Source organism: Ixodes scapularis, unplaced genomic scaffold (assembly GCF_016920785.2).
Source record: "Ixodes scapularis isolate PalLabHiFi unplaced genomic scaffold, ASM1692078v2 PGA_scaffold13__105_contigs__length_92229423, whole genome shotgun sequence".
Classification (NCBI taxonomy): domain Eukaryota; kingdom Metazoa; phylum Arthropoda; class Arachnida; order Ixodida; family Ixodidae; genus Ixodes; species Ixodes scapularis.
In genome coordinates this window covers 77,353,550-77,368,854 of record NW_024609839.1, presented here as the reverse complement: position 1 = coordinate 77,368,854, position 15,305 = coordinate 77,353,550, and the positions used below count along the sequence as shown (strand labels likewise).

Below are 15,305 nucleotides of genomic sequence, written 5' to 3'. Positions count from 1 at the left end.
AACTCAAAAAATTGTATTTCCATCGCATATTGCGTATGCATCGATTCGAGCCAGTGACAGAAGCCTCTTCCCACAATTAAGATCCGTCACAATGCAAACAAGACGCGCGACGACACTATAGTCACTGACTTCCGCCAGCGATCGCAGTAATAACAACTATGCGTAAGCTGACCTTCGATGTCGTTCATCGTCGTACGCTTGGATTCCTTGAGCACGGTAAGTCGGGACTCTGAGAGGTCGAGCCGGTTTCGTAGGGCCAGCAGCTTTTCCTCGAGGAGTTGTTTCTCCTGCAGGGAACGAGGGTTCGACTTTTCGTACACTCCGACCGAAACGAGGGTGGCGTTCGACCTTACCTTGGTCACATTGTCTTGTCCGAGAATCACCTGGCATTGGAGTGTGCTTTCGAGACTGGATAATTCCTGTTGAAGCTAGAAATGCGGCGAAGATGTGAGGTGAGAACAAAGAGGCTACCGTATTTCCTGCGCTATGCCCGGTGTATAGATGCCCGGTGTATAGACCGAGGTGCTGTTCACAAACAATTTCGCGTTTGCCCACGCCAGGTGGGGAGCACTGCGTGTGTGCAGAAACCAGATTTGCGTGAGATTGAACGCCTGCACGTGCGCCGACGGCAGTGCCATTGCAATGGCGTGACATCAGAGCCACTTGTCAGTGTATAGTACACAGAAAAGTGCAAATTATGGTTGAAAAAAAATTTTTTTCTCTATATAGTAAGCACCCTGTGTATATAGTTCAAGCTAGGCGTTTATTTCATCGACATACTCCGTTAAAAATAACACGTTTTTGCAACAAATGAGACTCCGTGCGGACTAATAAATCAACACAAACATTCATTTTTTCCCCATAGTTCCTATTGTTTTAATAATTTGTACCGCTGTAAAAGAAACCAGAATAAGTGTGAATGCTCTTCCTCATTCCAAAGCCCTGGTGACCGTCCTTTTTGAGAAACTCGTACAGTCACTTATTGACCATAATGGTCAACAAGTGACTGTTGTAATGGTTTTACAACTCCAAGGAGAGGGTGCTAGTGCCATCAAGATTATTATTATGAAACTTAATTTTTCATTTTAATACAGTCGAACCTCGATATATCGAACTGCGCGGTGATGGCGAAATAGTTCAATATAGCCAGAATTCGATATATTAAATCACATCAAAAACGCGTCAAAAACTTGTTAAAAGTGCGTGGCCGTCGCGCTCCGCGAAGCGCCGACAGGCGGCACATACGCACCGACCGACCGCAGAGGCGGGAGTAGCCGCATGTCGTCTGCTACGGCGTGCCACCGTACCTCTCAGCTTGCGGGAGCTGGGAAATATCGCACTTGAAGGCTGAATTAAATTAAGGAAAAAAAAAAGAATACCCTACTGTAGAAATCAATCAATGAACCAACTGTGGTGCAGTAAATACTCACTTGAAGCTTCAAACAAAGTATTTATTTTGGCTGAAAGTACTGCTGCAGGGTAGCCTGCTTCTTGTTGGCAAAGGCGTGTTTAACCAAGGCGTCCTCAACATGGTCTAAACGATCAACAAGCGATAGGCCTGTGCCTTCTATTGCGCCGCAGTAGCGGCATAGAAGGGCCAAAGCAGCTACAGCCTCAGTTGAAGTCGGGAGCGGAGCACCATTAGCGCTTGCGGGATCAACCTCGGCAACGTCTTCGCTTGGCCGCTCAGCTGTAACTTCCGCTGCGATCTCCACGTCCGTCAACTCCGCCGTTGTTCCGGTGGTGTAGCCACCGCCAACAACAAAACAAAACTATGATTATAGCGTAGCACCACCGATAATACTGAGGGGGAGGAGTCGGTGCGGCAAATGCAGTGCGTCGTTGACGCTGCAACGAACCACTGATCTCTAAGAACTATTCAGGCAGCGGTGTGCGTGCGACGCTACGTTCAAATGACGCCCTCGGCGTGTGTGTAGGCAGTCAGAAACGCCCATTGCGCCACCGCTATCTTCGAGGGTGTTGCGGGAAAACTCGCCGCCTGTCAAAAGAGTGCGGGCTGTTTGGGGTGGCGGACTTCGTTATATTTATTTTATGCCCCACCCTGCTCGAATTGAAAAATAAAAAAAGCATGCGATTTTCCGCGTGATATAGAAAGCGTTCGATATAGGCAATAATTCTATATATTCGTGTTCGATATATCGAGGTTTGACTGTACATAAATGAAGGAAACAAGAAAATAAAAAAGTTGTAAAGACAGCTTGACCAAGCACCTTGCTCCTTGTAGTGGCATATGAAGAAGTCAAAACAACGCATCAAAACAAAGATCAAGCTCGAAACACACTGTTTTCTTGGCTGCAGCTACCAGCACGTCACCCGCAGGGCATCCATGTCGAAACAATGCTCCAAGTCTCTTGACGACCAATGCCCAGGGTGGAACAACATGATCTCAACAACCGTACTGAGTGAAAATAGCACTCGCAACGAGCAATTTGGAAAAAAATACCCTCGTATAGTTTGCATCTTTGGATAGTTCGCACACCGTAGGATATAAAGATTTTAAAAATGTAAGGTCTGCGGACTATGGTCCGGGAAATCCAATATCTTCACTCTGCTTTTTAAATGAGAAGTCTCTCTTCCTGCGACTAAAATTATGTTTTAATTGTATCAGTTCCACTCACGAATAAAGCACCTCAAACGGCCCAGAATTTCAACATTTTGCACGCTGTTGTCGCTGTGCCTGACAAAAAGAAAAATGTGAGTGGCCCCGAGCGCTACCTTCCGAAACGGCGATTTTCGCACAAAAAAAAGGCAGATTTTGAGCCATAAATGTTTTTCTTTTAGAGTCTGGCAGACTTCGGTAAAAATCTAGGCAAACAAAATACCTTGTTAGTGTTCCTTAAAAATAAAACAACAAAAAATTTCGACGTCTCAAAACAGAACCCGTTTCAAAATCGCTCCCAACTCAACTGAGATCTTGCAGCGTAAATATTGTTGCTGATTATTTTTTATTTTTCCTTCTTTTTCGGAGAAATTTTGCAATTTATGCAACCCCTTCAAGCACTTGGAAAAAAAAAAATGATTTTGGAAAGTGGAGTGTCTTTTTTAAAGGTGCTGTGCTAAAATAATCCACAAATAACTATAGTCCGTTGCAACCTAAGAACGAAGGGCGAGGGTAAGACGGGCCGGGGAGGAGGAAGCAGACGAAACGCTGGAGAAGGGAGGGGGAAACCTCCTTCTCTCTTTAGCGTTCCGTCTGCTTCCTCCTCCCCGGCCCGTCTTACCCTTGCCCTTCGTTCTTAGGTTGCAACGGAATATAGTGGGCAAGCTTTTCTTACGTATAGCAAGCATTCTCTTGCGGCTTATGTGTGGGTCGCGCGCGGTGCCTTCTGGGTACATCGCCATTTTTGAGTCCTCTTCAGTGGACAGCCACGCCTGCACCAGGACCAGTCGCACTACGCTGCAAATCTTTCTCTGGTTTACGTGACACTGGAATTTGCAACGCCAGTATGGTAGCATACGTAATGGTCAGCTGTTTCACCATGTCGCAGTCGAAGAAGGAAAAAGAGAGGAGCAAGCTCGCAGACTCCCGTTTCTTCAAGATTCCGAGAGTGCAAACACACAAGTGTGAGAAAGCATGGTCGCTCTCCGTGAGAAGGCAACGCGAATGGATTTTTGCCGAAACTAAGCCTAAGGTATGAACCACATATGAGCGATTCTTTCAGACAAAGAGATGCGACAAGACCCGCTGTCACTCGGTCCGTCGAAACTACATGCAAGCGATGCTCGTCGTGATGAGCAGTAGCGACAGGTGACGGGCAAAGTTTTGCGAAAATCTTACCGCTGATGTTCGACGAAAGCCTCAGTACTTGTCGACACCTTCGTCGAGGTCTTTCCGGTTGATGCACACGAGCCATTTGCATTACCTTCTCACGGAGAGCGACCGCAAGTTTCTCACACTCATGTGTTTGGACCCTCAGAATCTTGAAGAAACGGGAGTCTGCAAGCTCTTCTCCTCTATATTCTTCTTTTACTGCGACTTGGTGCGCAGCCGACCATCACGCACGCCACCATACTGATGCTCCAAATTCCGGTGTCGCCGAAACCAAAGAAAGATTTGTAGCGTAGCACGGCCAGTCCTGCTGTCTAGGACTCAAAAATGGCGATGTACCCAGAAGGCACCGCACGCAACCCGTACATAATATGCAGGTGAGTACTCCCTATGAAGATCGATGTGCGCAAACGAATCTCCGATTGCCGCACTTGGCGACCGAGAAGGTCTTAACTCCCACCTCGAGCTTCCGAGCAGAGGCTTTCCTGAGGAGCTTCCGCAGCTCCTGCTCCTCAAGCGAAGTCGCCTGCAGTTCCTCCTGACCTCGCCGCGTCAGCGGCTTGGCCAAAGCGGTCGACAGCTCCTGCGCCAGCTCGTCCCGTTCTCGGCGGTAGTGTTGCATCGAGCCGTTCTGCTCCGCGAGGGCTTTCTCCTGGTATGAAAGAAGCCCGTTGACCAGCAATTAATCGGAAATGCTATAGTTGCGGACAAGCACTCGAGAGGAGGTTGCTGGCAAACGCTTGTGCACACGGGCCCCTGTGCTTATCTGCCTAGCCTTGAGAGCTACTAAGTGTGCCTTGACTTTAGGGAATAAAGATTATTATTATTATTATCATTCACACCCTATTTTTCAGTGTATAGTCTGTGGACTATAGATATGTTTAAAAGTAAATATTTCATGCTGTGCGGACCAGGTGTGGATTATACACCATTTGCTTTTTCTAAAAATTGATATTTAATGCTGTGCGGCTTATACACAAGGTCGATGGTTCTGGGCTTTCGTTTTCTGTTTTAATGGAACAATGAAACAAGGTCATACTGGCACTGTGTTTCCCTCACCCTCAGCCAAATCGGTCCCTGCAAACTAGTTTACACCGAGTGCGAACTGAGGTCCGAAAAATATAGTATTATTATGATTATTATTTCTGCTATTGACAGACATGTCGGTTTCTTCCCCCACCACGCTTGTCTTTCGTGAACAACCTGAAACGCTAGCTTCGGAATATGTTGTTCTCTTTTACCCCAACAGGGCAGAGCGGCATCAATATAACCGTTGAAGGACGGGTTCGAAATCCGAGTTTGTAAGGTGGTGGCTCAGCAATTTTTACAACTAGGGTTCAGTGTTTTCGGCATACAGGGCGCATGATTTTAATTCAAACTTATTTTTTAACAAAGGTGAGCAAGAGTTAGACGAGTGCCGTCTTTACGACGAATATATTAGCCTCGGAGGACATCAGATAAGGACGTCAGAAAGTCACTCAACCTCGCGCTTTACGGCAAACACCGAAATTTAAAAACAAGTAATAAACTAATTCAATAATAAGAACGTCTCAGTTTCTAGTAAAAATAATGTCGGTTAGATGCAGCGACCTTGAGGCAATGAGGCCGGGGTGCCACTTTGCGTAGTACTGCGTCTCGAAAAGTATAACTCGAGAAAAATATCCTAGGTTGGAGGCATGCAGACATCAACTTTGAGCCCATAGATCGGCGTGTCTTCGATAAATATTGAAATATACTTGATTGAGCACGCCACAGTCTTTTTCCGTATGGAAGCAAAATTTGCGTTCGATGTGCAAAAGAAAAAAACCCACCACTCAAACAGTTAATGCAAAGGAACTTAACAACACAACAAAGCACTATATTCTTGAGCCAAGGTTCTGTCACTGCCTCGCTTGTTTTGGGCATGATTCGTCATCCGACTGCTACGGCTTTAGTTGGCGTTTAAAATAATGCTTCCCGCACAATATCGTTGAAGCGTGAGTTTAGGGCACACTGTACAATAGTCACCGACAAGATGAGAAGTGCAGAGTGTTCTCATTTGTCAGCTTGCGCCGAAGTTGGCCAACAGAAGGATCTTTCTGACATTCTAATCCCATCAGCAACTTTAAGATGCATAAACAATGAGAAAAAATAAATTGCGCAGACGATCGCGCGACGTGATGCGAATGAACGGCGTCGGCATGGTGCGACATTTCGATGATATTGCGTAGCGATTGACTGAAAATTTCGGCAAAGTTGCGTCGCGAGGCGTCTCGATTAAACCCCAAGCAAGCCTTGGATTGCTGGTAGCTAGTCGGGTGTTCCTAGGCTGCACTGATGATGTCTCCCGCATAGGAGACGAAACGTCTGATAAATTGTTGGTATTGTTATGCAAGTCAGAGGTATTGTTTTTAACCCCAACCAATCGCACACCGAACGGCTGGCACCAAACACATCCTCGCAGATGCGCCGCACAAATTGCTCGGACGCACCGGCGCATCCCCTCTTCACTCGGTAACGTTTTCTTTCACGAGCCGCTTCGCATTCATGCGCGGCGTGATCTCGACGTAGAATGTGTTTCATTTCGACAGGCGGGGCGAGACCGTCGGCACCCACGCGTCGACGTTCTCTCTCACAGGCGCACTTACGCCGTCCAGCAGTCGCCCTTCACTTTGGCGTACGCTTTGGCCGTCCCATTCTTGCGCGCAAAGGCTCGGAGCGCCAAGGGAATGAGTGACCGAAGGCGAGAAATGGCAGGTGTCGAGAAACGCGATCGCGTATGACCCCCGGGGCAATCGTGATTGGCCGAATGCGTTGCACCTCAACCGCGGCTATTATCGACGAAAGGGCAAGAGTACCACTTAAGCACTCGTCCTCTCCTGGCACCAAAGCCACCTGCGATAAATGCGCGCATCCCCAGTTCGTTTTCAGCGACATGACACTAGCCCAGTACAACGAGCCCCGCACAGCTGATGCTGTAAAAGAGCGGCACTGTCGAGGACCTGCTACAGATAAAAATAAACATCACTCACTAGTGTCTCAAGGGTGCTGCTGAAGTGTGAAATTTGCGCCAGAAGTGACTTGCAGTCAGATGTGAGCTTCGAGATGCCATCTCTGAAAGACATACACACCGCATTGCGCATTATAAAACAATGCGACACTCATACCTCGGACTGCATCGCGCCACGCTGCATAGTGGCACGAGACCTTACTCGAACCCAAACAAATGAACCCACCCATCACGCAAGACCTTCTGTTGAAGATTCTGAATCTTGGCAAGAACCTCTTCGCTGGACTTGATACCATGTGCACAATGTCAAGGAACGTTGCAATGGCCTTCCTGGAATTCACTTTAATTGGGGTGGGCACTAGCCTCAAACACTGTTTCTTGGAAGCTTAGTCAGCCATTAAAGGGGACTTTGAGGTTGTCTTTTAAAGTGGTTAGCTGTCTTAGGATGTTTTGGGCCACTTTGAGGTATGTTTCTGGCCATTGAGGTCACATTATTTCAACACCAATTCAGTTTTCCTGCTAAATTTAGAGGGAAAACTGACATGTGACAGGCTGCAGCCCTTTCAATTACATCTGCAGCTAATTGCTTAATTAAAACAAAACATAGTTGGCTCTGTTCCAATTTTTTATTGCACAAATACAACCTACATGCCCTAAGTATCCGAGAAAACCAAAATTTCAATCACGCATCGCCCTCTTTTTTTTAAAAATGCGACCAAACATTGTGACGCACACCTTGACCCCAAAATCCACTTTAGTGCCCCTTTACAAGCAGTAAACAAAAAAATAGAAAGATTTATTTTAATATAAAATTTTTGTAATTTATTATAAGCAAGGGCATAAACCCCATTTTTCACTCGAGGCATCAAATGCAACAAATAATCAAAGAACTGCAAGAAACCTCCGGAGATCTTCCAGAAAGAGTTCCAACACCAAACCCCCGTTGAAAACAATTCCATACTGCCAGCAGGTGTAAGCAGGTTTCCATCGAAATGCATTAAAACCACAAAAACAAACCGGGAAAATCAGCATCCCAATCTAATTCCCACTGAACGCACAGGATTGCAGTATCTTTTGACCATTTACAAAAGCCAAGAACGACACCTTGCGTAGAGTCAAACGTGGTACCATAAACGGTTTTGCCCCTTTCCCATGGTAACAAGCACTATAGGGTCACGAAATGTTCCCAAAACACTTTTACTGCTCTGCCAAAGGGAAAAAAGTGAAGGACTTCGTAGAAGGAGCCTGTCCTACATTTTTTATGTTGCAACGAACTGCAGCACGACGAGGCAAAAGGATATGGTGCACCGCAAGCGCCATCTGCTCCCTGGCTTTCAGCGCGGAGCTGAGCCGTTCCTTGGCGCTGCTGAACTGAGAGTAGAGGACAAAGGCGTTCTTCACCGGGTCGCGGTGGCCACCGCTCAGGACCCCGCTCGCAAGCACCGTGTCCCCTGCGTGAAGCGGGTTTCGCAGTGAAAACAAACCGCCTGGTTTAGAAATCCTGTCAAAAGAAACGAAGGTATGATAGCACAGTTTGCGACGGGCGGCACTTTCCGTCAGAATTTAGCGGAGATATATCCCCGCCAAATTTAGCGGACAAATTTTGACGTCACGTCACGTGACATTATCGTGTCACATGACACCCCAACCTCACCTGACATATTGACATCGACCAACAAGAGTAAGCGGTATCTGCGGAGTTTTCGCATTTAAAGGTACCGCTATGACTGACACTCAAAAGTGGTGGTTAGAACTGCATACTAAGGTAGCGAAAATGAGGTCAGTTGGTAAACGTTGTAGTACACGATGAGAATAAACAGCCCAGTAAATGCAGACGAAGAAAAGACACAATCGCGGCAGGACACTGGGGCAGTATACCGGAGTTACCAAACTACGACAGAGCTGGGGGTTGGAGTTACCGAAGTATGGGCAATAAATCGCCCTTTGAAATGGCACGTGTTCAGAAGCTCAGACGCATCCGGCAGACCGCGGAGTGGGAGGGTTGCTACCTTCGAGGGTGACGCAGTTGAGCTTGTACTTCCTGCTGACCTCCACTGCCAGCTCCAGGCTGGAGCAGAGCAGCCACTTTCCGAGCCAGTGGCCCAGAACCGGCCTCAGCTCCTCCGAGTTACAGCCGACACGGTCGAGAAGGCGCTCCACCGTCTGCCAAAGGGAATTCAGTCGAGGAACCGTGGTAAGATCCAATTAGCACCCATAAACGAACCACCCGTAACCCGAAACACTTATAACTAGACCCTAGGGTTCCTTTCTGTACCACATTTTCCAGACCACAGTCCTCAAGCCATATGTGTCAATAAATTGAAATTTTACACGATGTGAACTACATCTACAGGTGCAAACTACACAAGAATTTGTTTCTTCAAGATTTTGTGCACCATGACGAGACTCAGTGCAATTTGTGAATGACAGATTCTTATAACAATGATTTCTGTACGATACGAGCTTCTCTGCAGATTAACGATGCGGACATGTTTTCAAGGTGGACTGTAGATGAGAATTCTTTACTTTTATCGCTTCGCACACTAGTTGCACTTATTGACACATTTAACGATAAGAAGCATTTTTAAAAGAGTTTGTATTAAAATGACGAGGCGCAATAAAGTTGTAACGTTTCATTCTAGTAGGGTTATTGAAGTTTGCGTGTACTGCTCTCACTGACAAGATGACAACGACAGCGCGTCTCTTTCGAATGCCTGCCTCTTGTGACTCCTTGACTTCCGCCCTTCTTTGGCTGCGCATGCACGCTAGAGGTTCCCGAGATGCCGAAGCGCCATTGAAGTTAACAAGCTCGCACCAGAGGCGGGACAACTCCGCCCTGCCATTCACATCTAGTAGGTGATCATGATCAGACATATAGTTTAGCTTAGCAAGTTACAACAATAACATCTGCATGAGTTAACTGACACAACCGAGATCAAAATCCGGGACAAAACCAGCGATCGTACCCGCTCGCTTGGCTTGACGGCAGCGTGGTCACGGCGCGCTCTGTCCAGCGCCTGGAAACCGATGCTGCTGGGGAGTTTGCGGGCATTGAAGCGTCGCAGGATCTCGGTGGCCGCCGCCACGTTCGGAACCAGGTGGGTGAACAACCTGCCAGCGCGTTGACAGCAGCGACAACTCGGGGGTTGGTATCGTAGAGACTTAATTTCTCTAGCGCATGCGTATTTTCGCCGTGCAAGTCCGTGGCAAGCGGACGACCAGCCAGCAAATTACAGAGACGCTGGGACTTTCGGCAGAATGCTATACTCGTTCTATTTTACGCCGGACCCCAGAGGACGTTACGAGTCATCTAAGCCAATCCAATGCCGTGGGGGTATCTCATGACCTACAGGACGGGCGCAGCGACGCGTGGAGTACGAAGTCGTGTGGTATGTTCACCGTGCTGGGTTGGCTTGTAGCACGGAGGTAGGAAGAGGGGGAGACGACGTACCGGCTCGAGCTAGCCAATAAAGAAAATCCCGAGTAAAGACGGAAGTAGAAATCACACACGGTGGGAATGCCCCCAAAGGTGCCCAAGGGTGTCCTTTCCATCCAATGGCGTGTGTTGGTTTTGTTCGTTCTCGGTCGTTGTTGGTGGCATGTCTCTCCTAACCAAAAGTCTTTCCCGGCTTCACTTCCGATGGCGTCGTGTCGCCTCCAGAAGCTTCCTACCTCCATGGCTCGTAGCGTCCACCACAGTCCATCGTATAGTGAGACACAGTAGAGTTTCTTTCGCGTCGCAAAGCTTTCCTAGCAATCTTTTTATGAAAAAAAAGGAAGAAAAAGAAAAGAAACTGATATTTAAAGAAACCACGAAATTATTTTTCAACTTCTTCCTCATTTTTTATTCTCAAATCAGCAAATTGAGAGATCACGTGGTCGTGACGTAGCATTTTACCAGATGCGATGACTCCAAGCTTCCACCGTGCTTTTTAAGCACACCACGGAAGTTGCCATTTGCAAGTGACGACAAGTGCTGTCATGGCAATCATTGGCAAAGAATGCGAATTCAAATACTATATGTTGACGGTTCGATTGATTGATCGATAACGAGTGCATACGTCCGAGTGACGCAGTGCTGACACCCAATGCGTGAGCTGGGTTCGGCTAACGTGCTTTGGCTCCGCGGATGCATCACAGTGAAAAGGCGGAGAGCTTTCGAAAGAAAGAAGGTAAGAAAATAGCGTGCAACATTTTTAAATTTTTGTACCAAAAAGCAGGCTTTTGGCTTTCTACCCTCGTGTACTATAGTTTCCTCTCGGCCCACTAAACAATATGTGATTAATTGAAATCCCAATCTAAAATCATTTCTCCCAACCCAAAATTCATTTCATGGTCTCTTTCAAGTAAAAAAAAGTTAAAACGAAAATGTAAACTTTTTATGGCTATTTCTAGGACTTGATATATTAGATGCACAAACAAAGAGATAACTGAACAGGCAGCATGCACAACAAGAAAGAGTGTGAATACATACAACACCGAGCAAGGGAGGAAGTTTACCAAACAAGCGAAAAATCTGTTCTAAGCTTTAGACCCAATGAATTGAAGCATGCTGGCAATGTTACAGAAATAGGAGGGAACCACCAGAAAGTGCAAGGACAAAACATGTTTTCACCAGTCCTGGCCATTTTTGCTGCTTTTGTTTATACCTGTAAGCTTCATACTCTTTTGACTAAATCTTGTATACAGACTCGTCAAATCGTCTACAACATTAAAATGCCTATTTCCGGATGTCCCGCAAAACTAATAATACGCATTTGTAGGGCTCATGCCGATATGAACTTTCAGTTATACCTAACGGAATGTAAGCCCCTGGTGTTAATTTTGTATCTCTCACTCTCACAACGACCTCGTCTGTTGTTACTGCAACTAGGGTCCTACAACAGTATCTGCAACGAATAAATAAACAAATAAAATAAGTAAAGCTTTTGCGGTTTTCGAGATTTGAGGCCTTTAAATATTAAAATCCGACCAGCAGTCGACGTCGGTTATTACCGCTTGCCCAGTGCTGCCGACACGGCGACGGTGAGGGCGTCGGGAACTTGCAGGTGGTCCAGCAGCATGCCACGGTAAAGCGACGCCAGGGACGGGCCTTCGGCCTTCAGCAAACCCTCGAACGCTTGCCAGCCAGTGCACTCGGCCTAACCGATCAGAACGTCAGTTGGCGCGACGGGAGTGACCAACCCTTGGAGAAGTGCTAAGGCTGGTTTACACAGTTGCACCCGAGTGCGATCGCCTGCGTTGCAACCGCTTACGACGGGAGAAAACACTGGTGCCATCTGTTGGATAACCACGGAACACTTTCGGCCTGCGTATAACTGGACCGAAGGTTTCGCTCTATTTGCGGGATCAAATCTATGCACTATCGACGAGAGATGGCTGCTCATACAGGGTGTCCCTAGCGGACCTTCCGCCGTAAAACGAGTCGGAAAAAATCGGTCCCTGCACGCAGAAAGCTCAAACTTTCACCAAAGGTGCATCGAGCAGGTCAGTTTTACCGTGTGAAATTTCAAGGTGTACCGCAATATCCCGAGACATAGCCTGCCTAAAATCAATAGCAAATCGGATGGAAATAAGGGGTGGGCTACTTTCGGGGTGCCAAAAAAAAAAGTTGAAAAAATTCTAGTTTTAAATTTTATGACCTTCAAAACTTGTGATCGCAGAAAGGGGAGAAGAACCAAAGACGACTGACCTGCCCAATCAACAATGTTCGCTCATCTCCCACCGTGGTTAAGTAACACCGTTTCTGCTGAGGTCACAAATGGCCAGGGTCCTGCAATTACTAGAAGTGGGCTATCTTTCGGTGTTTAAAAAAGAAATAGCAAATCGCGCCAAAAAATAGGGGTGGGCTATCTTTCGGGGGTGAGGCATCTCTCGGAATATTACGGTAGTTCTCTTCCAGTAAAACATGCGAGCAAAAACCTTGCCGAAGTCAAGGTTGGACGCATTCGTGGACGACCGAGTTAGCGAGTTTTATTAGTTGTGGCGCCATCTACCACCGATGGGCGCAGCGAGCCAAAGACGCACCTTGTTGTCTGCTTGCTACGGCTGTCGGAAGATGGCGCCACAAATAAATAGCGTTGCTAACTCGGTCGTCTGCCAACACGCCCAACCTTGATTTTGAAAAACTTTTTGCTCTAGTTTTTTACAAGAAGAGAACTATGCCCTGAAATTTAACACGGTAAGACTGGCCTGCTCGGTGCACGTTCGGTGAAGGTTTGATCTCTCTATGAGCAGGCGCTGATTTTCCTGGCTCATTTTAAGGCGGAAGGTCCGCTCGGGACGCCCTGTAATATTGTCAGATTCATTTCCAGCCTACAGTGAAAGAATGATGCATAAGATCCAGAGTGTTCCAGCACTAGTCGATAAAAGGTACCGGTGCGCTCACTCGTTATAGGCGATACAGCCTTTGTGCATCAAGCGTTTTTGGTGTAAATGGCCATCAATTTGTCACCAAAGCAACATTCTAGAAAAATGTCCAGTTGGGTCCGACAAAAAAAAAGTTTTCGGCGATTGTTTAATCAGTAACAACCTATAATATTAACATGCGGGACTGAGAAGACAGGAACAAACCTGACTTTGGAGAAAATGATTCCTGTAACTGTGAGTGAAACAATTCATTTTTTATGTGTTAAAACCCCTGTGTATCGAAGAAAATGGACCTTATCGTTAATGTAAAAAAAAAAAAGCTGATCTAAAAGAAGTTTGAGAAATTGAAGCAGCAGAAATTTAAAATAAACAAATATTGCTACAGACATAAAAAGTATGAATAATAAACCAAAAGTAGTAGCGATGAGCTTCTAAAGCTGATGCAATTGTGCAAAACACACAGTGAAATACAACTCGAACAAACTTCGAGGGACCTCAAGAAAACGTTTACCTCAGTGAGGGTTCACTCAACTGAATCCACTGGACAAAATGGGTTTTTGCTCGAGAATTTATGAAAGTTTGGCTCATCTGAATAGTTTCTCTCTTCAACTAGAGTTTGTTCAAGTGGTATTTCAATAATTGTAAATATTAGTTAATAGAGATGCTCCGCTATACAGTACAGATAAAATTCTCGAGGACAAACTGGGTAAATACGAGCAGTTCTGTCTTAAAATTACGGACGACTTTTGAGGGGAACGGAGGCGTTCGTATTAACGAGACATCACTCTACTTGCATAGTAAAATAACGTAGTAAAAGAGTTTTCTACCAAAAAGTATTTTGCTTGATACAGGCTATGTACGGTGCACACAAAAATAAACATACCCTGCCCATGACCTTGGCAAGCCGAGACTGCGCTTTGGCGAATTCGTCCCGAGCGCTGTTCAGGACGGACTGGCAATGTTCCTCGTCCCTGAAGTGTCTCCTGAAAACGCACATACACCACGCCGAACGCTCACAACAACCGCCTCGACGGTCACTAAGATTACGAGAGGGATTATCTCTCATAATCTTCAGGAGATTATGACGAGCGATTGTCTAGTGAACATTGATCTGCCACGGCTGAATTGATCCGACGAAATTACCGTCAATTCAAATTTCAGGCACGCATTTGAGTAATGATTACCCCGCACTGCACGTTGAAAACTCTATGTAAGCGTGCAGCGTGACTGCACTAGCTGAATCTTGCCTCCACAGCATAAACGCGAGCCTGAATAAATTTACTGGGCGTCCAAGATTTCGCTTTATGTTGTCGAGGCTGTGCTTCGTTTGTGTCTGCAAAGCGCGACCACGTGGGTGTTTCGCAACAGCGTCGCCGGAGCAAGAACGGCGGAGGCCTACAGGGGAGAAGGAAGGGTGGAGCAAGAGGGAGCCTTGAAGTGTACGAGGAACGACGGGGTAAGGGAAAAAAGTACCTCCGCCGTAGAGTGCGGTTTTGCATTCATGCGCAAGCACCTTTTGCCGGGAAGGGGCACTAACAGCTAACCGTGTAAAAGTGACACAGAGTATAAATGCAGACAAACTGCCCACCGGGTTGAACCCCCACACAAAAGTAAAGCTACTTATGTCTGCATTTCGCAGATTTTTTGTGTTTTCCTGAATGTTCTAGGGCTTGGTTTGATTTGAGAGGATGCAAGCAAATATGCGAGCCAATGAGTTATAGCCTGCTGCAGGTTAAGGTTAGCAGGACAGACTCTTTCCACAAAGTCCCATGTACCCTCCCTTTCCACTTTAGCAGAGCAAATGCTGGAGAGGAGGCAAGGCCACCAGTCATGGAGTAGAGATTTTTATGGGAGGGGCTTCATTTCGCCTGCCTACGTGTCAGTGGACTATAATGGTGACTAACCAAGAAATAAACACACACATGCAGCATTTGAGTTTGTCCCAGGGAAAAAAACGAGAGAAAGAAGACAAGAGACATGTCGGCATTCCGGCAAGCAAGGCACCTTACACATTCTGATCGACATCTCTGTAGCTCTCCTTCTTCAAGTCTTGAAGCAGAGAGCGGTTGGCATTCCTGTTTTCGTGCAGCGAAGCCAGTTCTGTCTGTGCCTCCTTGGAGGGGTACAGGACGGGTGGACAGACAAGCAGTGTCAAGC

At 46.7% G+C, this 15,305-nt stretch overlaps 1 protein-coding gene across 1 annotated transcript in view; it reads right to left on the bottom strand.

The window, feature by feature from the left end:
* LOC8053421 (structural maintenance of chromosomes protein 3-like) overlaps positions 1-11,933 on the bottom strand; it is a 33,287-nt gene extending 21,354 nt beyond the window's left edge. The window contains exons 1-9 of the mRNA XM_042289687.1: positions 11,775-11,933; positions 9,746-9,890; positions 8,789-8,942; positions 8,081-8,230; positions 7,006-7,075; positions 6,802-6,883; positions 4,251-4,442; positions 354-428; positions 173-287 (exon numbers count right to left, since the gene is read on the bottom strand). Coding sequence (XP_042145621.1) covers positions 173-287; positions 354-428; positions 4,251-4,442; positions 6,802-6,883; positions 7,006-7,075; positions 8,081-8,230; positions 8,789-8,942; positions 9,746-9,890; positions 11,775-11,842 — 1,051 coding nt within the window. The 5' untranslated portion in view covers positions 11,843-11,933. The remainder of the gene's footprint in view (positions 1-172; positions 288-353; positions 429-4,250; positions 4,443-6,801; positions 6,884-7,005; positions 7,076-8,080; positions 8,231-8,788; positions 8,943-9,745; positions 9,891-11,774) is intronic.
* Positions 11,934-15,305: the final 3,372 nt, after the last annotated feature.